General features: G+C 41.8%; 2 protein-coding genes across 3 annotated transcripts in view; both read right to left on the bottom strand.

The window, feature by feature from the left end:
* Nucleotides 1–697: 697 nt before the first annotated feature.
* Nucleotides 698–21,964, bottom strand: LOC127007021 (uncharacterized). The gene is made up of 22 exons (XM_050877502.1): nucleotides 21,874–21,964; nucleotides 18,768–20,142; nucleotides 17,981–18,129; nucleotides 17,277–17,457; nucleotides 14,433–14,602; nucleotides 13,956–14,172; nucleotides 13,048–13,266; nucleotides 12,520–12,650; nucleotides 11,240–11,372; nucleotides 10,565–10,657; nucleotides 10,246–10,371; nucleotides 9,890–9,998; nucleotides 8,596–8,827; nucleotides 8,003–8,155; nucleotides 7,541–7,644; nucleotides 6,826–7,037; nucleotides 6,158–6,392; nucleotides 4,564–4,726; nucleotides 4,043–4,120; nucleotides 3,549–3,647; nucleotides 2,427–2,486; nucleotides 698–1,814 (listed from the first exon to the last, which is right to left on the bottom strand). Exons 3-22 carry the CDS (start codon nucleotides 18,074–18,076, stop codon nucleotides 1,773–1,775), a joined length of 2,853 nt encoding a protein of 950 aa, XP_050733459.1. The 5' UTR covers nucleotides 18,077–18,129; nucleotides 18,768–20,142; nucleotides 21,874–21,964; the 3' UTR covers nucleotides 698–1,772.
* Nucleotides 21,965–24,031: 2,067 nt separating this feature from the next.
* Nucleotides 24,032–26,006, bottom strand: part of LOC127007016 (peroxidase-like) — a 43,193-nt gene continuing 41,218 nt past the window's right edge. For both annotated transcript variants that reach the window (XM_050877493.1, XM_050877494.1), the window contains exon 19: nucleotides 24,032–25,787. In XM_050877493.1, coding sequence (XP_050733450.1) covers nucleotides 25,700–25,787 — 88 coding nt within the window. In that variant the 3' untranslated portion in view covers nucleotides 24,032–25,699. The remainder of the gene's footprint in view (nucleotides 25,788–26,006) is intronic.

The raw sequence follows: 26,006 nt of genomic DNA, 5'->3' as shown, positions 1-26,006 counted from the left end.
TGGTGGTCAGTCCAAGCCCATCATGGCGCAGGCAATTTTTACAGTGGCGCCATTTACACTTGGCTCATGCTGACCCCCAGAACTCATTCTTGATTCCCTTGGACGGTTTCTTCTAGAGTCCAGGTTGATGGGTGGTCTTCAGGATAGCATGTGGGTAGTTTTAGGCCACTCGGCAGTGACTGAAAAATCCCAGGTGGTAGCAGGTGGATTCAAACCAATGTTGTCCATGGCACAGTGAATGCAGGGCCCACATGCTAACCACTCAGCCACCGCCTACCCTAACCTAAGGAAAGAAGGAAAAAAGAATGAAAGGAGGAGGGAAAGTATGAACTGGCTAGGGGAGGTAGAGGCCGCCAAGCACCTCACTCTGGTAAAGGACCAGCCCCTCACCCCATCAAATAATCAGTGTACAGCAACCCCCATTTAGCCCCTTGACTGTGGATTTCATACAATAAGACATCACCAAGCTACAGGAATGGAACAAAAAGTGGCTGCTACAATTCAATGAAGAAAAATGTAGTCCTGCACCTTGAGAGGGGATATCCAGCATACCAATATCACATGGGAAACACTCCACTATCCACCACAGAGGCAGAGAAAGACCTGGGAGTGTATGTTACCAGGCTACCAGTGAAAACCAAATCTGCGCCAATCGCAGCGGACAGGTTGAGTATAAAGAAAGCTTCAAATATTGCTTTTAATGGTTAACTTTTTATTATTGCACTAAATATTCTTAGCCTAGTATTCAAATAGTAACAATATTCAACGTTTCATTATTACTTGATCGGCCCTTCAAGTAATAATGTCTCTTTTGGTCATTTGCTTTTATTTCAACCTTAGGACAAAACCTGTGCACAAGCAGTCAGGATATCGTCAAAAAACACGTGCAGAGTTATTGGCGCCATATACCAGATGTACCTTCAACCTCAATAGCGTACACAGCAAATATCAAACAATAATAATTACTAAACATTTCGTCAAACAAGTTCAAGTATTTAACAAGGCTTTCGTAGGAGTTTGTGGCATTTCCAGAAGTAGTTTTATGACCCTGGTGGTAGTATGACCTTTCTTCTGTACCGTGAACGTAAAGAAACACTCATTAGAACCCGAATGATCCCCTCTTTGACCTTTAGAAATAGTTGATGTGACAAGCGAATGTGTCTTATAATACTGACCTAAGATTCAGGATCCCTCTAAGAGCTGTACAATCTGAGATACATTTTTGTCCCATACTTAGCCTCTTAGGGAAGCCATTTCTTACTTCGTTTTGTTCACACCTTTTCAACATTACAATATACAAGGGCAGAGCATGAACTAATAGGCTTTCACGATAGTTAATAATGCCACTCCTACACTACAAATCAGTATTACTACATATGAATGATCTACCATACACCCTTTCACTTATGGTCTTTGCCAATGAACCCCCTTACATGGCATATTAACCCCATGACTGCGGATTTCCTACAAGAAGACATCACCAAGCTACAGGAATAGAACAAAAAGTGGCTGCTACAATGCAATGAAGAAAAATGTGAAGTCATGAGCCTTGGGAGGGGATATCCAGCACACCAATACCACATGGGAAACACTCCACTATCCACCACAGAGGCAGAGAAAGACCTGGGAATATATGTTACCAAGCTACCATTGAAAGCCAAATCCGTGCCAATCGAAGCGGACGGGTCAATGGACAGCACACAAAGACTTCGGTGCAGGCAGGCAGGTCCTTCCACATAGTATCCAACAGGTGGTCTCGAGCATAGGGAAGTTTAATCTGATGCAGAGTTGCGAGAGGCGGAGCGCTTGGTAGCCTGAAAGAAAGAAACCAAAAGATGCTGCTTCAAGGAGAGGCACGAAGGACTGATTGGTGGTAGTTAATGTGAGCATCACGGGGGATTTTCCAAGCAGCGAGTAAGCATAAGAGGCAGCATTGTCCCGCAGTGCAAAGTAGACAGACATGCAGTACATCTCTCTGGCTTCTCTAGCAGGGGTGTAAGGCAGAGTACTAAAATAAAAACTTCTGTGAATTCAGGATTTGTGCAATTTCTGTGACACCAATCCAGTGCAGAATTTGGTCCACCACTGATTTTTTTTCTTCTTCTTTTTTTTATGGGAAAGGAAGCAACTCAAGGGCAACAACAGCAACAACAAAAAAAGTGTAGAAAAAAAGCCCGCTAATCGCTGCTCCTAACAAAGATAAGAGTAGCCAAAAGAGAGGTCAATTTCGGGTGGAGAGGCGCCTTGACACTCTCTTTACATGGATAAAAGGAAGATGGATAGACTGACAAATGTGAAAAGAAAGAGGACAAGTATTACATTGGAAAAAACATTGTACTGAAGGTAAGGCTACGATAAATCTCCATGAAGTCTATTATTACGGTGGGTAGCAGAACAGTAGAAAGAGTAAGATGGATAACACTCACGCTTCCCCTGGAGCTGGCACTCTTGATCAGTGATTTGGCCTTGGACTGAGCGGACTTAGGCTGTACATAAATGAAAAGAAAAAAGCGTTATTTTGAGGAAGAGTGGAACAAGAGGGGGAGGCATGTGATTGAGTAGAAGATTTTGCCATTATGACCAGTACTACTAAAATCTCTACTACTATTCTTACTACTATGAATCTATAACAACAATAACAATAATATAATAATAATAATAGGAAGAAGAAGAAGAAAAAGAAGAAGAAGAAGAAGAAAAAGAAGAGAAAGAGAAAGAGAAAGATGAAGAAGAAGAAGAAAAAGATGAAGAAAAAGAATTAAGAAGAGAAAGACAAAGAAGAAGAAGAAGAAGAAGAAGAAGAAGAAGAAGAAGATGAAGAAAAAAAAGTAGAAGACAAAGCAGAAGAAGAACAAGAAGAAGAAAGTCATAAAGAGGCAAGATAACTGATTTAACAAACGTTCTAAACAAAAGAAGCTGAGGGGGCCACTTAACAACCCCATCTCCTTCAACTGTATAAGCCAAGTCCTTTTTGGTGATTTCTCGTAACATAAAGCTCAACACAGAGACATGCACATCATCCATTCTCCTCATAGCACCGGGTTAGAGCAAATGAGAACAAGACATCTAATCATCTTGTCCTGTACTCCCACAATACATATAACTAAGGGAAGGAGTCTCTAATGTCAGTCTGCCCTAGCTAACTTCATTTTCGAATTTGCTGTCACCCTGTCATCCTCTGTTCCTGTCACTCCTGTCTTCATATCATACCTGTGTCCCTTTAACATTCTCTGTCCCTCTATGACCCTCTGTTCCTGTCACTCCCCTGTCTTAATATCACTCCTCTGTCACCTTATCACCCCTCTGTCTCTCTATCACCCTACGTTCCCCTGTCACTCTATGTCCCTCTGTTTCTCCTGTTCCTCTGTCACTCCTCTGTCTCCCTCTCATCCCTCTGTCCCTCTATCACCCTAAGTTCCCCTGTCACTATCTGTCCCTCTAATTCTCAGCTTTCCATTACTCTCAGATACTGCCAATACATGATGCTTTACTTCCCTTGAGATCTTTTAGCATACCCTATTGTGGCCTCAGAAGAAGCAGCGCCTTACCTTAACAGCAGGGGAGGGTGAAGGAGAGAGACCTGGGTCATTGGCGTCCTTCTTCATCTTGCTGTGCTTCCCAAAGGCGTATCCCTTCAGCATCTCTCTCTGAGGTGGTGAGGAGGGAAGGTGAGTGCATCAGTAAGTGGGTACCGGCCTCTTGCAGACTCCTTATATTATTATGTTCTTATGGTCTTATAAATTTATGATGCTGTATATTGGTCAGTCATTCATTTAATGTACTATTGAGTCAGTAGTAAATTCATGGATAGTTTTAATTGAAGATACAGACACCATTCTTTTAAACGCTCTCGCTCTCTCTCTTTCTCACGCTCTTTCTCGCTGTCTCATGCTCTCACCCTCATGCTTACTCTCTCTTGCCCTCGCTCTCTCTCACTTTAACTCTCTCTCTCTCTCTCTCTCTCTCTCTCTTTCATTTTATTTCATCCTCATCCTCATCACTCTCTCCCCTTTCTCCTCCTGCAATCCTCCTCCTCCCTTACCCTCATCTTGGCCTGGCCCGCCACCACCATCTTGAACCTCCGAGAAGCCAAGCCGATGAAGAGGAAGAGAACAACCCCCTAGGAACAGAAAAGCACACATTATAAATTTGTCTGGGATCCTTATAAAACATTGGGACATTAACCACTTTTTGATAAACCTATATTTTCCCTTACATCACTTCCCATTTCCTCCCTTTCCTTTCCCTTACCATCTCTATCCTTCCCTTTCCTTTCCCTTCCTTCTTCTTCCATTTTTCTTTTCTTTTGTTTGTTCCAACTGAGGTATAGCATATTCATTTTTACCTAATTTCTTAAACTAATGCTTGTGTTATATTCATTCCTACCTTTTCAGTATTTCTCTTCATCATATTTTGCATTTGGAATAATTCTTATGACCTTCAACATCATGGTTTAAGATGGAAGATTAAAAGAAGTGTTTGGATGATACACAAAAACTGAAGTCTCTCCCCACCTCCTTACAGTCCCTACACAGCCAACAACACAGTCAGCCAACCACTTACCATCCAGGAGTTCAGCACTTGGAATATTGGGTAGAAATCCGTCTTAATCCCGCGCAGTCGTATGTAGCAGGGTATGCCGAAGAGCCAGGTGACGTCAAAGAAGAGTAGCAGGTAGGCAGCTCCTTGGCAGAATGACCCGTAGTCATCAATCAGGTTGTCCTTTCTGAAGTAGATTTACAGTGGGGATGTTTTAGTGGTGAAAGAATTAGTGTGATGGTTGGTATGGAGTTAACCCCTTGACTGCGGATTCCCTACAAGAAATCACCAAGCTACAGGAATGGAACAAAAAGTGGCTGTTACAATTCAATAAATAAAAATGTAAAGTCCTGCACCTTGGGAGGGGATATCCAGCATACCAATACCACATGGGAAACACTCCACTATCCACCACAGAGGCAGAGAAAGACCTGGGAGTATATGTTACCAGGCTACCAGTGAAAGCCAAATCCGTTCCAATCACAGCGGCCGGATTAAAGAAATTCTATGAGGAAGAAAAATGGACCAAAAAGAAATTGATCTGAATGAGTAAAGGGAAGTCAAGTAAAGGCCTGAGATAAGGACAGGGACTTGGAAGGTCTCAAGCCACTGAATATGTCCTCTGGCTTGACAATTTACTCGTGTCACATAACTTGGAGAAGGAAATCTTTAATGTGGGCCAGTTAGCACATGAGACCATCACCCAAGCATTGATGCCAAGTCTGAGTACACTACCCCAGCTGATTTTTCTACACCGTGCTCTGTGACACAAAGTACAGTGTCTGCCCCACATCTTGAAGGGTGAGTCGTTAGGAAAAAGATTTATCCTGAAAAGATCAAATTCTCATGTGGTTCAAGAGGTGGAAATTCCCTCATGACAGAAAGAGGAGAAAAAGGTGACCTGATTGGAGATCTCAGGATAATAAAGAAAATCAAAAGAATTAATGAAGATTTGTTAGTGTGGGATAGAAGATAAATAAAAGGGCATGGGAAAAAATTGAAAGACAAGATGATTGAAGTTTATAAAGAAACAGTTTTCCACACAAATGAGTTGAACAGAGAAACAGCAGTGAGAATGAAATTGTCCAATCCAAAAACTTAACTGAGCTCAAAGATAGATTTGACCAACAGAGACTCGGAGACAGGACCACCATTGCCAGATTGTCGTACTCAGAGCACAGTATTTACCGGTTTCTGACGCCTAACTATTGCCAAGAAACATTAGAAATTAACTATTTTAACCCGGTAGCAGCGACGGGACAAATTTGTGGCTTTACCATGTACCAGCGATGGGCCAAATTTGTGCCATGATATAAACCCCAAAAAATAGATGATACATAATCTGATCACAAATGCTTTGATATATATTATGAAATTGACTGTGTGAGGGGTGATTTTTTCTCATTTTTCTTGCTTGGAGGGACCATTAAAAAACATGATCCCCGCTGCTACCAGGTTAACGCTAACTATAAATGAATCTTGTTATTGGGGACCAGGAGACAGATTTGGGGTCGGAAGTCGGTAAATATAGGAGGCTGAGTACGATAATCTGGCAGCGTTGGACAGGACCCCGCAAGCACGGTCCATTTCCTGCATGTCCCAACCATAGTATACACACCTGAGGGCAGTGGTGGACATGTTGCACAGCACGACGCAGGCACATCCACCCGAGACAATGACGAACACAATTTGGAACCCAAAGAAGATAAATTTGGGTGGGTTTTCCCAGGAGATGAAGCAGCGAGGGTCCTCTCCCAAGTCCATGAGGTAGAGCAGGTAGGTGAGGCCCACAGAGATGAGTGGCAGGCCCCAGGAGATGGTGAGGTAACTCTTGAGTCTCCCTCCAATCACACCTGTTGGAAGCAGAAGGCACATCACTTACTCTTTAACCCAGTAGCAGCGATGGGCCAAATTTGTGGCTTTACCATGTAGCAGCGACGGATCAAATTTGTGCCATGATATAAATCCCAAAAAATAGATGATAAATAAACTGATCACAAATGCTTTGATATATATTATGAAATGGTTTGTGTGAGTGATGATTTTTTCTCATTCTTCTCGCTGAGAGGGACCATTAAGAAACATGATCCCCTCTCCTACCGGGTTAACTCACTTTCATTTTCATCTCCATCATCTCTCCTTAAATAATTATCACTTATATTCTTGATAAACAGGGCTCAGAGGAGAAATGATGGTAATAACAATAATAATAATAATAATAATAATAATAATAATAATAATAATAATAATAATAATAATAATAATAATAACAATAATAATAATAACCAGCAGTAACAGCCCGGTGTGCAGCGTGGCCCAGGCAGATGACCCATGCCCCTGCAGCCTGGCAGAAGAAGTGTATGAGGGTGCCAATGGCGGTGCACCAGTGGCGGTCGTCCCTCACGGCATGCAGGTCACTGGCCACCATGGCGACAGACCCCACCAGCACCGCCACTGCCAGGTTCATGCCCATCAGGTGAAACTGGTCCTTCAGGTCACTGCAAGGAGAGCACGTGAGTACTATTAGACACAGACATTCATTGGTTTATTTACTTGCTTATTTTCACAGACAGCTGACTCTTGAATTTTCATACAAAGTGGGGAAATATTGTCTGAAGCTGTCAAAAATTTGTTTCTTTCAATGGCTGTATATGATCCTGGTGTCTCTGTTGCATTTTCACACTTCAGCATATCCCATGTGCCATATCCCATTTGCCATTCTATATACAACTATCAGATCTTTTAAATGTTTTGGAAATCAAGACAGGGATTTTCTACAATTGGTCCAAAACTGCAGTGGTCCACAACATACACAGGAACTTTGAGGAGGAAAGAAATAATTGACTCGTGCTTGCAATAAATTACAGAGAAAACCACGCAAGTTCGAGCAACATTAACATAACATAAACAAGATAAACAGAGAATAAGGCTTATGCAAGAATCAAGATGAAGTGGGTAACAGTAAACTACAGATAGAGAAAACAGAGAAGTTTGACCTCACCGTGACACAAGGACGGTAATAATGTAGACAATGATGAAGAGGACGGAGAGCGCATAACCCACGTAGCGCAGCACCGTGAGCCACAGGTAGTCTACTGGAGCCACCTGAAGGAACAGCAGATAATGTAAAGGTGAGTGGCGATTAACCCCTTGACTGTGGATTCCCTATAAGAAGACATCACCAAGCTACAGGAATGGAACAAAAAGTGGCTGCAACAATTCAATGAAGAAAATGTAAAGTCATGCACCTTGGGAGGGGATATCCAGCATACCAATACCACATGGGAAACACTATTATCCACCACAGAGGCAGAGAAAGACCTGGGAGTATATGTCACCAGGCTACCAGTGAAGGCGAAATCCATGCCCATCACAGCGGCCGGGTTAACAAGGTGAATTACAGGTGAGAGAATCTGCATAGGGTGTATGTAATTATCAGTCTATATAAATCTCTCTCTCTCACCTTGGGCTCCACCAGCTCATCCATCACAGCAAACATCCCGAAGTGGGCACATGCGCACTTGGTGTACAACTCCGATTTGAACATTACCACGCAGCCCGTCGAGTCCCACTGACTTGTGTTTGCATTCCACCACACGCAGTGACGACTCTCAACCTGGAGAAAAAGGAAAGTGAGTAAATTTTATGTAACCAATATGAGGGAAGGAGCAAAGAGAGGAAGTCCAAGTGGAGGAGGAATGTGTCAAACAGAATATAATGAACAAAGCTCTCTAATGTTTTTATGTGGGATTGAAATCATTGTCCAAAAATTGCCAGGTTTCTCAATGAATATCACATTAATCTCTCTCTATAAATAAAACATGGTTCCCCGCAAACCTAAAGTAGCACAAAGTCTGTACATGTTCCTGCAGACCCACGTCACTGTCAAGCAAAGCACTCACAGCATGTTCACTTTGATTTCTTTCTTTCTATTCATTTGTTATACTTATATAAAAATGAGCAACTTTTATTGCCCTTTCTGCTTCTACTGTCTAATGTGGGTTTGTATTTCTTGGCCTTTTGATACAGAAAATAAACAGACGGTATCAGCCTTACCCGCTGCACAACCTCATTCTCGTGGAACTTTAGCTGTCTCAGTGGTGCCGGGTCCTTGTTCAGCAGGAAAAACTTCATCCTTATTGGCGTCTCCAGCAGGGCAGCAGGGTCTGGGTCACACTTGGGGGCCATCTTGTTCACCTTCCCATCAACGGTCAGGGCAGGGTTGGCTTTCGCCTCCACGCTGAGCATCATAGAATTGAACTCATGCTGGCGCTTTGTGTTGAAGACTCTGGAACCAAAGAATGAAATAATAAAATGTATCAATGTTGTGGAATTAAACTCATGGTGGTAGTTCGGGTTGAGGACTCTATAACCAAAGAATGAAATAATAAAATGTATCAATGTTGTGGAATTAAACTCATGGTGGCAGTTCGGGTTGAGGACTCTGGAACCAAAGAAGGAGGAGGAAAACAAGAAATAAAAAAATGTGTCAATGTTATGGAATTAAACGTGCTCACAGTTTGGGTTGAACACTCTGGAACCAAAGGAGGAGGAGGAAAACATTGAAATAATAAAATGTCTCAATGTTACAAAATTAAATAGTTACATTAGCAATACAATGCAACAATTAGGAAGGTAGGGAGGTAGGTCAACTGGCTAAACTCCACAAGAAGCAAAAAAATTCCAGTGAAGAAAGGCATTCGGCAAGGTGACAAATCCAAAATTACATATGGCTTGCTTAGAAGTATTGAAGAGATTGTAGCGGGATAAAAATGGACTCAAGATAGATGGTAGATACCTTAACAACCTTAGATTTGCAGGTGACATAATTTTACAAAGTGAGGCGGAGGGAAACTTACAGAGAATGAATGAGAAACCACAGAGAGAGTATGAAAGTAAGCTTGAAAATGACTGTTGTTTAACTCCTTAACTGTGGATTTCCTACAAGAAGACATCACCAAGCTACAAGAATGGGTCAAAAAGTGACTGGTACAATTCAGTGAAGAAAAATGTAAAGTCATGCACCAATATCACATGGGAAACACTCCACTATCCACCGCAGAGGCAGAGAAAGACTTGGGAGTGTATGTTACCAGGCTACCAGTGAAAGCCAAATTTCATGCCAATCGCAGTGGACGGGTTAAGGCCACATTCAAATCAATTACCAGTACATATGAATCCACAGTAATCTTCATTTGTTATATAAAAGGTAAGACATCTTCATCAGCAACCACTTCTAAATCTTTCTCTTCTATGCTTTACAAGTTTTTCTATTTCCCACTTCATACTCTCACACTGGGCCTCTGCTAATGACCCTAAACTTCAATGTGTAAGAAGTAGATATACTCACGAGCCGTTCACTGTGGTTGGGGAGACAAGGTGGAGGTTGCGCGAACTTGTTACCACAGTGTTGAAAATCCGATCACTGCAGTTGGGGTGAGTTACTATGAGGTTTGGTACTGTGGAATGAGAGAGAGATGACGTGAAGGGGAAGACCTGTTAGGAAGTGTACGGGAAAACTGGGAAACATACTACAGATGGGAACTGATGTTCACATTATGTAAAAATCAAAAAAATCTTCCTAATTTCTTTTTGCACTAGCCCAAATAACATGACCATTCCTACAGTTTGGCTCAATGCACTCTACACTTTTCATAACACCAAAACACTGAACATCTGAAGTCACAGGTGGCGTTCTTTCATTACCTGCAACTCTATTACAGGTGTTGTTCCAGGAGTTCTTCTCAACCATCATGCTGCAATCGGGAGCCACAACGTAGTTGCCTGTCCCTTGCCTGTGCTTCGACAGCGGGGCCTTGAACACATTGACGACTGGGATAAGAGGTGAGAGGAAAAAAATTAATCAGAGTCAATCAATGCATCTCTCTCCCTCTCTCTCCACCAGTTATTACTGCACTGCCATCCCAGCCAATTCCTACTTTAGTATTACCATCTTCAAAACTATCATCAAGTTTTACAACCCTTAACACTGTCGTCTAAACTACAATCCGTCACTGCCACCTACTGAAATTGTCTGCCTCTTTGACAGTATGGAGCATCTCTGTTCTGTTGCCAAGGTCCATGTTTACCAAGACATTCAGAGTCCAGTTAGAGAGATCTGTTGGGAGGCAAGGGGTTTTGTGATACATTAATAGTATCTATACACAAGGATGTGATGAGAATAGGGGAAAATAAATACGTGAAGAGAGTGTATGAGGGAAGGATTGAGGGAGGGGGTGTCAGGGGAAGACCACCTGTGAAGTGAATCAGTAGGGTGAGTGAGTATTGGAGCAAGAGAGTTGGAAGTAGCAGGATTGAGTGTGCTGAGAGGGAGTGCCAGCTAGAACACTTCTGCTGTGGCTCCCCTCCTGGAGGGAAGTTCCCGCAAGGGAGCAGGGCGTCAAAGATATAGATAGATAGATAAAAGGATGCAAAGACCATACAGTATAAGACTGAACATGTGAAGGGACAAATTAATATGAAAAGGAAAGATTTTATATACATGTTTCTATATTACATTTTATATACATTCTCCTACATTCATTGCCCTCTGTTTGTTAGGTGTAATTATGGTTATGTCAAGTACTGAAGGAAAAGGTACCAAGTAGCCACATTTTCATATCAATTAGTAGATCAAATAGATGTACCAAAATCAATGAGGTATTATAAGTGTGATAAAGGAGACACAATCTACTCTCACCTTGTGTTATTTCAAGGGGATCTATTTTAGCTTTCCTCTGCTCTTCTTCTGTCTCCAGCATCTCAGTGACAAGCTCATTCATGAACTCTTTGTTTTGATCCACGAAGAGGCTGCTCACTACATCCACCAGTTTCTGTGTGTGTGTGTGTGTGTGTGTGTGGGTGAAATGGGAGGTAAGGTCTTAAGCAAAGCACTGGCACTTTTTTTAGTAATCACAGCATTAAATTCAACTTATCCAACATATCCTGGCAATACTGAAGCAATAATTATGAAACACACATCAAAACACAGAGGTATATTCGGGTTCAACATTTTCTGTTCTGATCTGGTGCACGGGCAGCAGTGGTCTTCTCTTTCCTATCCCAATGCTGAAAGACCAATGTTTAATTTTTTTGTAACTATATCCTACCATAAGGCCCTCCTTAAGCTTGGATTACATCTTATCCCTATAAGCAAACATGTTAAGTGCTTTCATCTATCTTATTTATCCATTTTTTGGGGGGAGTGGAGGCCACCTTCTTAAGTTAGCAAATCAGTAAGTCAGCGAAGCCTCAGCCCCAATTGTGCCAAGTGAAGGAGGCTTTTTTGTGCTTGATGGCAGCAAAACTACATACTGAGGATCGATCTCCCTCTCAACTCTTTAATTCAGGATCATCTTTCATGGCATGGATCCATGCCTGTAGAAAGGCATTATGGATTGAATTTCTTAGTCTACTGAGGTAAGGTAAAATTGGGGGCATGCACTAAAGTTGCTCTGTGCACATCTCCATCACGCTGGTGGGAAATAGCCCATTGCCCCAGGATACAGGGCCAGTGTGGCACCTGGGTTACCACACTATAGTCAAACCATTTCAAATGGTCCGTTTAGGCATCCGATTCCGCAGGTCCTTTCCTCCCCTCTGCTCTGCCACACAGTCTCAACACCTATTTTTCCCTCTCATATATTTTCCCTCTCATATGTCACCTAAAGGTAACGTATGAGAGGAAGGGATAGGTGTTGGGACTGTGTGGCAGAGCAGAGGGGAGGAAAGGACCCGCGAAATCAAACGCCCAAATGGACTATTTGAAATGGTTTTACTAAAATGGGAGGCGCTTCACATCATTAAATACAGCACATGAGAAACTGGAGAGACAGAGAGGCATACTAACAAGAAGAATAAAATCAAACAGATTTATCGGTGGGAAATAATTATAACAGGCAAATTATTATATTGTCCTATCCAATAATGTCATTCCAAACCAAAGCATCAGAAAACAACCCAACACTGTCACGAACTCACAAGCATTTTTCCAAGCTGGGAAACTTCCACACCCGCTGGGGAGGTTTTGATTAGCTTTTTGTGCAACTTGATCTTGTCCATGAAGCCCTGCTTATCCTTCGAGTCAGGCACCACAGTGATCATGGCTGTGTCTGGAAGAGGGGAAGGAGGGAGAAATGGTGATATATGTGGTTATGGAGCTGATTGATGCCAAGGAATACAGCAGTGGTGATGTAGGTGTAAGAATGTCAATTGTTGTGGTGATAATGATGATGGTGGTGATGGTGAGGATTAATGTGGTTACAGAAAGCGGAAAAGTTAAAAAGTTTCTAAAGGTAAAAAGGTTAAGATTAGAGGATTTCAGAATGTAAGCAATAGAAAGGTTAGCATTTCAGAGGAGTGAGAAAATAAATTATGCATCAGGGTTTAGATAAGGTTACAAAGTCCATGGGAATTTCAAGTGGATGGCGGAGAGAAAGGAAGGCAATAGATCAATGATTATGGGGTGTTGGTGATATCAGTGGTCATGGAATACTATTTATGATTTACCTCCAGTGGTGAATGGTGTCTGGCCAGATTCTGTGGTAGTGGTGGTGGCGGCAGTGGTCGGGGGGGGCGGTGCTACAAGAGCGTCACTGGGCACCTCCTCCGAGTAGGTCTTCTGGGCTGTGATCTCGAAGGCTGCGGCAGCGATGTCAGGATTATTCATGTCGGCCTCGTCCACCAAGGTGCCCATCTCCTCCAGAGTTACATCCTCGTACGCTTTGACTGCAGAAATTAATGTGTGTAGAGAAAAATTATAATAGGTGTGCAGGGACTGAAATTTACTTTTGCTTCTACTGAAAGTTTGTTTTATATATATATATCTTGAGAAGCCAGAACATTATACAAACCAAAGACTTCTTTAAGTATATAGGAATACACTTTTTTTCAAATATGTATTGAGTTACACTGTGCAATCAAAGAGATCAAAGTGTGGTATTTTTATTGGTATAATAAGTAATTTTTGATAGTGATAAGGGTGACTCAGATTGTAGGTACACTGAAGATAATTAGATAATTTTTAAGGCCAACATTAGAATATGCTTTTGTGGAGTGGCGTCATCATTTAAACACAATATACAAAAGACTGAGATTACTCTAAAGGCTGCTACAAGCAGAGCACCCAGACAAGACACTAGTAAGAATGTGAGACAAAGAAACAGATAATGCTCACACAAATATGAATATCACCCAAGGAAAGTTGAAATCACGAAGACACATTTGAAATTTATAAAAGAGGAAAAGCGACAGATGTTTAGGAGTTCATCTTCCCAATTTTCCATTGCAAGCAACTGGCACACAGAAGCATTTATCACTTGAAGCCTACTCTTAGAAACTAGATTCAGCCTCACAAAATAAAAGCAGGAGCACGTACACATGCACACACACACACACACACACACACACACACTTACTATAGCCGCCCATGAAGTACATAACCCTATCTCCAACGAGGGACGTGTTCCAGATGGCGAGCTCGTCAAAGGCCGCAGCGTTGAAGCCCCGGTAGGTGGTGTTAGTGGCGTCCTTGTGGCAGCCCAGCATAATCTCCGAGGGCCTAAGGCCTGTCAGGACACTGGGGCTTGCGGTTGGGTACTTGACTGACCCGACGAGGCTCCTGTCAATGTACAGCTGAGGAGAAAAAGGTGAGAGATAGTTTGTGTATTTAACAGAGAAAGGGAGAAAGAGAGAGGGAATGAGAGAGAGCAGCCACATAAAAAGACAGAGACAGACATATACCCAAACAATGAGAACAGGCAGTCACCTCTGGAAAGGGGTTACTTGGCAGACAGAGAAACAAACAGACAAATTTAGGCAGAAAGACAGACAATGCCAAAGAGAAACTGGCAATCTCTTCACAGACCTCCCACTCATGCCCACCACCCACCCACCTGCAATCCATTATCCTTGCTCCAGCTGATGGCCATGTTGGTCCACTTGTTGTTGGTGATCATGCCTATGGAGGACACATTCCAGTACTCTGCCCCAGTGGACACGACGGCCGAAGTGGTCAAGCCCTGCTGGTAGATGGCGATTCCTGGGTGGCCCTTCATGTCGCCACCTGAGGGAAGGAAGATAAGTGAAATGGTTTAAGGGTGGAAATGGCGGCTGGTTAAGATTGGTTTTGTTAACGCGCTGATATCTCGTCTCCTACTTAACTGCTCTTCTGTTTTCATATGTGTATTCTCCCAACCTTAAACCTCCTGGAAATCAATCAGAAGGAGTGTAGAGATAAAAAAAACTGCAAAATAACCATTAAACTTATCAGAAGGTTAGTAGAAAACATACATGACAACAGAAGTGCAGTTGGTCACATAGGAAATGAGGTAACAGAGTGTCAATAAAATCTTTACTGAAATCGCTGCTGCTGGAGGATGCATAGTGTCAGAGCTGCTGTTTGGTGTCTCGCTGATAAACTGGGATGTTTTAGAATGAAAAAAGTTGTTTATAATATTTCTAGAGGGGAGGAGGTTACTTTGGCATACTTTTGATGGTGTTAAGCAATGCAGGACACCGTAAATATGATGCTGCAATATATCATTATGTACTTAACTTACAGATTTTGAAGTTAATGAGCAAAGTTGCGTATATGTAATTTTTTGTGGGGTATGGGGGTTAGTTTGGCATACTTGTGATGGTGTTAAGCAATGCAGGACCCCTTAAATATGATGTTGCAATATATCTTTATGTACCTAACTTACACAGATTTACAGAGATATGCAGAACACGCACCCCCAATGGCCTAGACTAAGTGAAATTATATCAAAGACAGCATTTCTCCTTTAGTAATGTGAAGTCGAAGGAAGTGTCAATCGAGGTTGTTTATAAGTGAGTCAACTGTGTTGCACTGGACTACTGAAGATGGAAGCTTATTCCACTTTTGTGCTAATGTTGGTGAAGAAAAAAATTTGGTAGTCTGACTTTAATGGTTTACACTTTAGTTTTGTGCCATTATTTCTTGTTACTTGAAGACACTTAAAATTTGTGCACTTATTTCTCGTTACCTGAAGACACTTTGGTTAGATTTATACACTTTCACTTCTCACATCAACTATTTCTAAAGGTCAAAGAGGGGATCAATTGGGTTCTAATGAGTGTTTCTTTAGGTTCACGGTACAGAAGAAGGGTCAGACTACCACCAGGGTCATAAAACTACTCCTGGAATTGCCCAAAACTCCTACGAAAGCCTTGTCAAATATGTGAACATGGGCAACGAAATGTCTATACAGTAATACGAACCTTAAAATTGGTGCCATTATTTCTTGTTACCTGAAGACACTTAACATTTGTCAAGTTATCTCTCGTTACCTGAAGACACTTAAAATTTATGAAGTTATCTCTCATTACCTGAAGACACTTAAAATTTATGAAGTTATCTCTCATTACCTGAAGACACTTAAAATTTGTGAAGTTATCTCTCATTACCTGAAGACACTTAAAATTTTTGAAATTATCTCTCATTACGTACCTGAAGACACTTAAAATTTGTGAAGTTATCTCTCATTACCTGAAGACACTTAAAATTTGTGAAGTTATCCCTCATTACGTACCTGAAGACACTTAAAATTTGTGAAGTTATCTCTCATTACCTGAGGACACTTAAAATTTGTGAAGTTATCCCTCATTACCTGAAGACACTTAAAATTTGTGAAGTTATCTCTCATTACCTGAAGACACTTAAAATTTGTGAAGTTATCCCTCATTACCTGAAGACACTTAAAATTTGTGGTTATTTCTCATTACCTGGACACTTAAAATTTGTACAGTTATATCTCGTTACCTGAAGACACTTTAAATTTGTGAAGTTATCTCTTATTACCTGAACACTTAAAATTTGTGAAGTTATCTCTTATTACCTGAACACTTAAAATTTGTGAAGTTATCTCTTATTACCTGAACAGTTAAAATTTGTGAAGTTATCTCTCATTACCTGAACACTTAAAATTTGTGGTTATCTCTCATTACCTGAACACTTAAAATTTGTGAAGTTATCTCTCATTACCTGAACACTTAAAATTTGTGAAGTTATCTCTTATTACCCGAAGACACTTAAAATTTGTGAAGTTATCTCTCGTTACCTGAAGACACTTAAAATTTGTGAAGTTATCTCTCGTTACCTGAAGACACTTAATATTTGTGAAGTTATCTCTCATTACCTGAAGACACTTAAAATTTGTGGTTATTTCTTATTACCTGAACAGTTAAAATTTGTGAAGTTATCCCTCATTACTTGAAGACACTTAAAATTTGTGAAGTTATCTCTCATTACCTGAACAGTTAAAATTTGTGAAGTTATCTCATTACCTGAAGACACTTAAAATTTGTGAAGTTATCTTTCGTTCCCTGAAGACACTTACAATTTGTGAAGTTATCTCTCATTACCTGAACAGTTAAAATTTGTGAAGTTATCACTCATTACCTGAAGACACTCAAAATTTGTGAAGTTATCTTTCGTTCCCTGAAGACACTTAAAATTTGTGAAGTTATCTCTCATTACCTGAAGTCACTTAAAATTTGTGAAGTTATCTCTCATTACCTGAAGACACTTAAAATTTGTGAAGTTATTTCTCATTACCTGAAGACACTTAAAATTTGTGAAGTTATTTCTCATTACCTGAAGACACTTAAACTTTGTACAGTTATATCTCGTTACCTGCATGAAGACACTCAAAATTTGTGAAGTTATCTCTCATTACCTGAAGACACTTAAAATTTGTGAAGTTATCTCTTATTACCTGTGGAGACGATGACCTCCATAATAGACAGGTCGTTGAGGTCCATGGTCACATGCTCCCAGTCCTTGTCCAGGCCCTGCGCGCCCTTATACCACAGGCTGAGGCTGAGGCCCGCGGTGCAGCGTTTGGGGTTCCCGGTGCACACGTCAGAGGGATTCAGATAGTTCTTATGCACCAGGCACTGCGGGGGGAGGGTTATCAGTTAAGGTGAATAACATTACCTGAAGGCCTAAAGAATTAAAGGACTAACGAAGAATGAAGGGGAACTGGATAGCCATTTAATTGCTTTAAACAGACCCCCTTCAATGGCTGTCCAGGGAAAAGTCTATAATTAGGTCTCTTGGATGGGATTACTCTACGTGCCAGGGTTCGCATTAATTCGCGGTTCCGTTTCGTATTGCTTCGATTCCTCTAAAATTTAACCGTTTATTCTTGAGGCACTGAACGCTGGAGGGTGAACAAGGAGTTAAAGGAGGGATGAAAGGTCACTCACAAAACCCGTCACAAATTCAAACTAATTAAATAACAGTAATAATAATATGACCACGTGTTGTGTTCACTCGCGAGCTGCCATGTTAGCTAATGTAAAAGAAGGTGGTGGCAGTGACTCAGTGAGATTGGGGAGGACAAAATGTGAAGGTCTCTCTCTCTCTCTCTCTCTCTCTCTCTCTCTCTCTCTCTCTCTCTCTCTCATAATAGGCTACCTGTTTAGAGTTGGCCACAAACTCCACCCCATTGCCGAAGCCACTTGGGCCATTCGTGTAGAGGTACTGGGCATCCCTCCCGTCCGAGGTGGTCATGTTCTTGGGGGCGGTGGGCCAGTGGTATATCGTTGTCTGACTGTACTTAACGTCTGAAATAGTGGTGGTTGATGGCAGTAGTAGTAGTAGTAGTAGTAGTAATAGTAGTAGTAGTAGTAGTAGTAGGAGGAGGAGGAGGAGAAATTAAAAGAGGAGAGAGAGGAGGAGAAATGAGAAAGAGGAGGAGGAGGTGAAGGAGTGGTAATGGTAAGTGATAGTAGTAGTAGTAGTAGTAGTAGTAGTAGTAATATAGTGTAGTTGTAATAGTAGTAACACTAGCAGCAGTAGGCTATAATTATAATAGTAGTGTATAACACGAGAATAAAAAAAAAATGAAACAAAGAAAGTTATTGTGATACACCTGTTTAGAAAAATGAAGAAATCTAATTAAGCTTTAAACACACACACACACATGCACACACACACACACACGCATTACATATTATACTTCCATGACTTAATCCTCGGTAATTTATATATACTACCAAATAGAAATCAACCAGGATTCATCTAATCAAGCGAGCAAGCAAGCAAGTTATAAAATCAACCAGCCATCAATCAGTCAACCAGTCAAGCAAGAAAGTTAACTATAGTATACGTATATAGAAATTGTCCGTACCCTACCCTCGTCAATTAGCCATCCAATCAAGTATATAATCAAGCAATCAAGTTAAAGCAATATCGCACTCACCCTCGTCAGGCAGAATATCAGGGCTGAGCGGCTGAGGACCCAAAATTGGATCCTTGTCTGTTTTTGGGTGACGATGACCGTGGTGAGGACGACGATGACAGCGGTAAAGAAGGATGACGAGGAAGAGGATGGCGACAATAGCATTAGGAAGACGAGGACATCCCCATAACCACCACACCGTAGAAATGTTTAAGAGAGATTAATAATGATATGAGAAGTGAAAAATGCTGACTGGAGGACATTACCTATGAAAAAAAAGCCCTGAAAGAGAAGTGTGACTGAGGTTGATGGGTTGAAATAAGAAAATATGAGTGTGTGGTGAAAAGAATGGGAGTAAGGAGAAACATATCATTGAGTACTCATGTAAAAGTTGATTTGCTCATTCACACTCATTCATGCCTCACAACACACTGATGATAAATCACTAGTTGACATATATTGGTGAGCTCATTAGTCTTATTCTCATTGATTTCGGTAGCAGGAGTGGTCGGTCTATGCAATGCCAGCAGCCTGCGTGTCAATCTTTCCTCTTCCGATGAGCAGAAGGCAGCAGGGCGACCATCACCCAGCAGAAGGGTTAGAGTCCATCAGGAAGAAGAGTGTGCTGAAAACAGGTCGGCAGAAACTCCTCAGCCCGCTGTGACGAGGCCGCAGACGATGTATAGGAGACTAGCAGGAAGACCGTCAGCCAACCAGTAGGGAAGAAACTGGTAAGATGTCGGCCAGCAGGGAAGAGGCTTGCAGGGAAGTCCGTCAGCCAGCGAGTAGGAAGAAGCTGGCAGGAAGATGTCAGCCAGCAGAAAGAGGAGGATGCCTACTGGAAAGTCAACTGCAAGCCACAATGAAGGGAGGGCCTGGCGCCAACCATTACCGTACGTCGGACATGGGACCATGTCCGACCATTGACCTGTTAAAAAGATAAAGAAAAAAGCAAAAACAGCAATACAATAAAAACTAACAATAACTACTACTGCTAACTACTACTACCATTACCTGCTGTTACCGTGACTATATAATATTAATGCTACCACTGCTGCTTCCGCCACTACCACTGCTACTACTACTACTACTACTACTACTACTACTACTACTACTATGAAAATATTACAAATACTGTCACTACTGCTACTGATGAAGATACTAATGATGATGATAAGAATAACAAAAGTAATCATATTTTCGTAACAATATTAAAAATAGCATAGGCCCAATAATAACGTAATAATAATAAAGACTTCTACAGGAACAGCCCCACCAACGTTACGTGCATCCTCGGGCGACAGGTGCGCAGCTGGGCCGAGGTGACGCTGCAGGAACTTGTGGCACTCACGTCTTCAGTGAACTTTTATATCGAAGCTTCAATGATTGGAAGGTTCTGGAAGCAATGGTGGGGGAGGTGCAATCAAAGAATGTCCACGGCTTCCAGTAAGATAAAAAATATATATCTATAACGCATGTATAGCTACGCACTAAATCCGTTTCTTTTTCTTCAGGTAAAGGTTTAGACGAGTGGTGTACGTATACCATCTTGTGTAGAGAAAAATAACATGTTCAATTTCAGTCGGTCTGTATGCCTTTTGTGCCTTCTTCGAAAACTCCATTACCTTCACTGTCCACCTGAACCTCGTATATTTCTGATCGTGTCCTCCCTTCACACCACACATCCATCGCAACATCTTCATCTCAGCTAATTCCTTCCAGTACTGCCAACGCACAAGATGATTATCCTCACAAACTCAATCACATCGCGATTTTCCTCATTAGCACCGAAAAAAATCTGCCTTTAACTGGCCTGAGCGTGCACGAATGAGGCTGGAAACGAGGGATGCGTGCCACTTGTCCCTGTGGTGTGATTCATAAACAAACAGGGTATCCAGGAGACGGACAGACCCGCTCGATACCCCGCCGAGGTGTCGTGAGAAAACCTTCACCCCACAAAAAAAAATCGAGGCTCATACAACCAGTTTTGGTAAGCTTTAGTAGAATTTTGGGGTATTCCCATGGGTGGTTTTATAAGTCTAGTGGTAGTTTGACAAGACTTCTGCACCATGAACATGAAAACACTCATGGGAACTCGACTAATCTCCATTGTGGCCTTTAAATATAGTTGTGTGAGACGACATTCACAGTCCGCCATGATGGGTTAGTTAACTCCCATACAGATACTAAATAAAGACTTCAAAAATTCCTTGTACAGTGTTTGGTGTCGATGTTTAAGTTAAGGAAGTTGAGGAAACAAGCGAGAAGTCTTTTATGTATATGGAGTTACATCGAAAACCTATCCATTATGGAGTGTAGAAGATTGAATAGTTTGGTTTGGGAGATTACGAAGCCACTGTGTTGGACTGTGGAATCGTCTTTTTTTATTTCATGTTTTCGTATCTATCTCTATTCAAGACTTAATTTACAAAGATAATGTGTATGAAGCTCTTGTGTTGGTAAGGGAAGTATGGGGATTGGAGAGTGACGTGAGAGAGAGGGTTATAGATTAGATAGTTCAAGGAATGTGGCGAGGAGTTGAAGTACAAGCTAAAAGGTGTAATATAGAGCCAAATTCTTAAAAAAAAATTCAGTACTTATTCACATATAGATAAATAGATAGTAAGACAGCAAAACGGGAGCGGTGAGTTGCGGGCTTTTTTTTCTACACTTTTTGTTGCCCTTGAGCCGTCTCTGTTGTTGTAAAAAAAATGAGGAACACACATACAGCATAAAAAAAAGATAATGCTGAGAAAAACACAAAGGAAAAAGATTAGTTAAAAAAAAGACATGTATAGTAATGAAATAAAACATTAAAATACCCAAAAATAAATACGAATAAATGGAAAAAAAATTAAACAAATGATTATAGACTAATAACTGTATTCTCAGACACTTTCAGCTCTCACAATAAATATTTTCAAAGACCACAAAGGAGATTAACCGGGTTCACATGAGTGTTTTTTTCACGTTCATGGTACAGAAGCCTTATTAAACTACCACCAGGGTCATGAAACTACCCATGGAAATGCCTACAACTCCTACGAAAGAATTGTCAGATGTGTGTGCCTGTGCGGCGAGATGTGTGTCAGAATATGGCCTTAGGACGCAATAACGCTGTACTCACCTCTGTCTCCAGCGAGGTATTTGCTGCTTTTATTTTCCTACACACCTTCAGGAGTTCACAAGCAGCTTCCCAGACATAACCATCCTCTACCATACTTCGTCAGGGTTTACTCCATTTAGGAAACGGAATAAAGGATAAAAAGATTATTCCTAACGTCATGCAACTTCACTAGCACCTCTCACTGTATGAACACAATCACCGCTTCACTATCACTGTCTCGAAGCACTGAGACACTGCCAGAGTTCATTCAGGCATTCACAGTTTGGAAAAAGGACTGATGTAGCACCGAACATGAAGAACACTCGAGGTAGAAATAAGCAGCTTGAGAAATCATAAACCTTTAACACTAACAGACATTATTACGTTCTGGGGGAGAGAGAGAGAGAGAGAGAGAGAGAGAGGAGTATCACACGCGAGAACAAGAAAGATACTAAGAGGAATGCTAATGGCGAATACAGAGAGAGAGAGAGAGAGAGAGAGAGAGATCAGTTGGTCGGGGTGGTATAGGAAGAGCTGCATGAGGGTAGTTGACGGGGTGCAGGAGTTAAGATATACAGGAGGAGGAGGTTGTGTTGATGGGGGTAGAGAGAGGGAGCACTGACGGGAAGGAATGCTAAAGTGGGGTGTGATGTGTTGGTATGGAGGAATGAAGGGGAAATAGATACAAAGGTGAAAGTGTGGGTGTGGGTGTGGGTGGGTATATGGAAGGGGGTAAATAGGGGGACACTGCTAAATACCGTCCCCTCTCCACCACGGTACATTCTCTACTAATCCACTTTTCCTATACTTGCTAGACACTTAAAAAATAACGTGACGTGTGCATGTGACGTTTGGAAAGGCCCATGTTCAAGCTCGGTAATCAATGGGAAGACATTAATAAAAAGCCTGTTAAAGAGTGTATTAGAAAGGAGGGAGGGGACAAGGTATAATATGAAAGGCAAACAGGGGAAGGGTGTGTGAGAGCAAGGGGGAAGAGCGGAAGGGGGTCAGTCACCGTTGCCAGATTATCGTACTCAGTGCATAGTATTTACCGGTTTCTGACGCCTAACTATTCCCAAGAAACATCAGGAATTAACTATTTTAACGATAATTATAAGTGAATCTCCTTATTGGGGTCCACGAGACAGTTTTTTGGGTCGGAAGTCGGTAAATATAAGAGGCTGAGGAAGACAATCTGGCAACGTTGGTCTCCGTATTGTGCTCATGGATACACACACAACTACCGTCACCACACGAGTCTCCACAACACGCTACAGTATCTACCCGTGATCTTCCCACCTGTCCTGCATTCCTTATAGTTTTACGGTAAAGGAAGTAGCTCAAGGGCAAAAATAAATATACTAATGAGAAAATAAAAGCCCGTTAATCGCTGCCCCTATGATAATGAGTTTAGAAGAGTGCCCAAAAGAGGTTTATTATTAAGGGAGTGACTGATTCTCTCTGTCCCCGGGGTTAATGAATTCTTCCCCACCACAGGCTCAGAGTTAATGTGACGGAGATGTGCACTGAGGTCATGCGTTTCTTAGAGTATTCCCTCGGCTCTGTTTTGGTCCTTTTTCTGGTTAATAACTATATGTGTCCTATTTAATTAAACTTCATTCTTTTGTTTTATATCTTGTTTTTTTTATCTATTTTGTGCTTATCTTTGGTTTTGCTGATTTAATGTTTGTCTTTGTGGTGTTCTCTCTCTTTCTCCAGCTTCTTTTTCTTCTTCTTCGTCTTCTTCTTCTTCTTCTTAGTAGTAGTAGTAGTAATAGCCATAGTTATAACACCAGTGTCTTCCGTCCCGTAGACTTTTACCTCCCCACACACAATCACATCAGTCATCACCGGACTCATAATTATCACGGTCACTAAGGTTCTCCTATTGACCGTTTCTGCCGGCGGCGGTGTTGTGGTAACGCCGCCCCAACCAAGGAAACTACTACAGTAACTACACGACTGGGCCCAACACTCCCACGCGGGCCTGCCAACCCTCCCTCCGCTCCGCTTCATCTTCTTCAGAGTCTCCAGCGGTAACCTTCACCCACTTACGAAGACCAAAAGGGAAAGCCGCTGCAAAGACTGTCTCCTCGATCTTCAACTGAACTGAAGACAATGGTTTATAATTCAAGGCTATAAAGGTACTGTAATTTGTTTTAAGGGTAGAAAAGGCAGATTATTTGATACTTTGTTTATTTCATGTTTTCGTATCTCTATTCAAGACTTAATTTACAAAGATAATGTGTATGAAGTTATTATGCTGGCAAGGGAAGCATGGAGTGTGACGTGATTGAGAGAGAGAGAGAGAGAGAGAGAGAGAGAGAGAGAGAGAGAGAGAGAGAGAGAGAGAGAGAGAATAAACGTATGTGTGTGTTTCAGAAATGAGTCTATAAATAACTAGAGAAATAAAAAGAATGACAATATTTGGCCACAAGATCATCTTCTGCACCTGTTTTAAGTATACTCCACGCACACAACAAGATGACTAGTTACATAAAAAAATTCATCTTGTCAATCATCCCACAGTTGCGCTTGAGTCCATCCAACGATCACTATTTGTAAACCTTTTCGTTCTGTTTTCACGCAAAAACGTCGAACCACTTAACTAAAATCCACGTTACTTTGCAGCCCCTTTCATTAAGTATCATCTTTCCGGCTTGTTCATCACATATTCCCCAGATCCATAAGATAGTTTGGCCATAGAATAGTTTAGAATAGAAGAGTTTGGCCATAGAAGAGTTTGGCCAACTTTCTCATAGTCGCCATGTTGTTGCCAAGAAAGCGGCGCGAAATTCAAATTGATACCGATAATATTTTTTGGGTGCTCTAGGTATCGTCAGGATCTCGAAAGTACCTAGAGCACAAAAAAGAAAAACTATTGTACTAGTATCAATTTGAATTTCTCGTGGCTATTTTTGGTAACAACACGGCCCCTGTGATACTTGTGATGTGATAGCTGTGACTCTGTGGTGCCTGTGTTTCCTCCTGTATACGACCAGTCTGTTGTCTTGTATTAATATCATGAAGGAGACGGGAGGTGGTGGTGGTGATGGATGTTGCTGGTGGTTAAGACTGATGGAAGAGTATTGAATATTTCCGCCTATTCGACCAGTGGGCTAATTTGAGGTCTTCCTTTTGTGCGGTGACTTCATTAATCTTGCAGGAGGTGGGATGGATTTGCGAGGAGCTGGTGAAGGTGGTTGTTGGTGGTGTAGTAGGTGTTCCTCGTGGCTAAGATTGACAGGTGACAGCGTATGGTACTGTATATTTTCTTCTGTACAATGAGTTTGCTGTTTTGTTTACGTGCATGATGTGTTCAAGGCTTGTGAGGGGTTGGCGAAAGTGCTGGCAGTAGTGAGTAAATACAGCATGGGTGGACGGACAGTTCTACGCACGACACCTACAGCAACCTTGACGTACAGCACACCGCAAGCAATATATCCTCCTCCTGCTCAACCTCACACCGCTGACGAGTATATACTTACGACGTCTCTCTTATCTGGTGGTGATGGGAAAGACTGACAGTTCTACACGTGGCAACACCCATTGCAACCTTGACTTAAAGCAGCATACATCACACGGTAAGGGGACATTCTCTTGCTCCCACCACACAACACTGCGTAGCCTCACACCGTTTACCGAGTTCACACCTGCCTTTCCACCTGCGACATCTCCTTTTCCTTTCCTGGTCATGGCACACACAAAACACGGATGATTCAGCGCTATCTACCTGACGATCCCGTATTCCTGTAACCTATAAACTAATCTTGTAACTGCTGAATGTCTAAGTAGTGGCCCTCGCGCACTGGTCATGCTCGACACGTGTTCCCCTCCTCTGTGGCCGCTAGTAATGGTTGGAGCCCGTGGTGGAGGTCCATGCCGTGAGGTCGAGGTGGGGGATGGCCGGGTTGTCACAGGCGACTCGCTCGTTTCTGGAAGGAGGATCGAGGCGTGGTTAGAGGAGGAGGAGGGAGAGGAGGAGTTTAATGGGTATAATGAAAAAGTATAAGGAGGAGATCAATGACTAAGTAAATTAACGAAATGGTATAGAAAGGGTGGCAAAGTGGTACGGCTATACACATGTGGCCTTTTGTCATTACGTTTCTATTTAATTATTCCCCACTGTAAAGGAAATTCCATGAGGGTCGAAA

Source organism: Eriocheir sinensis, chromosome 34 (assembly GCF_024679095.1).
Source record: "Eriocheir sinensis breed Jianghai 21 chromosome 34, ASM2467909v1, whole genome shotgun sequence".
NCBI classification, from domain to species: Eukaryota; Metazoa; Arthropoda; class Malacostraca; order Decapoda; family Varunidae; genus Eriocheir; species Eriocheir sinensis.
Note: the sequence above shows the minus strand (reverse complement) of the source record. Positions and strands in the feature narration are given on the sequence as shown.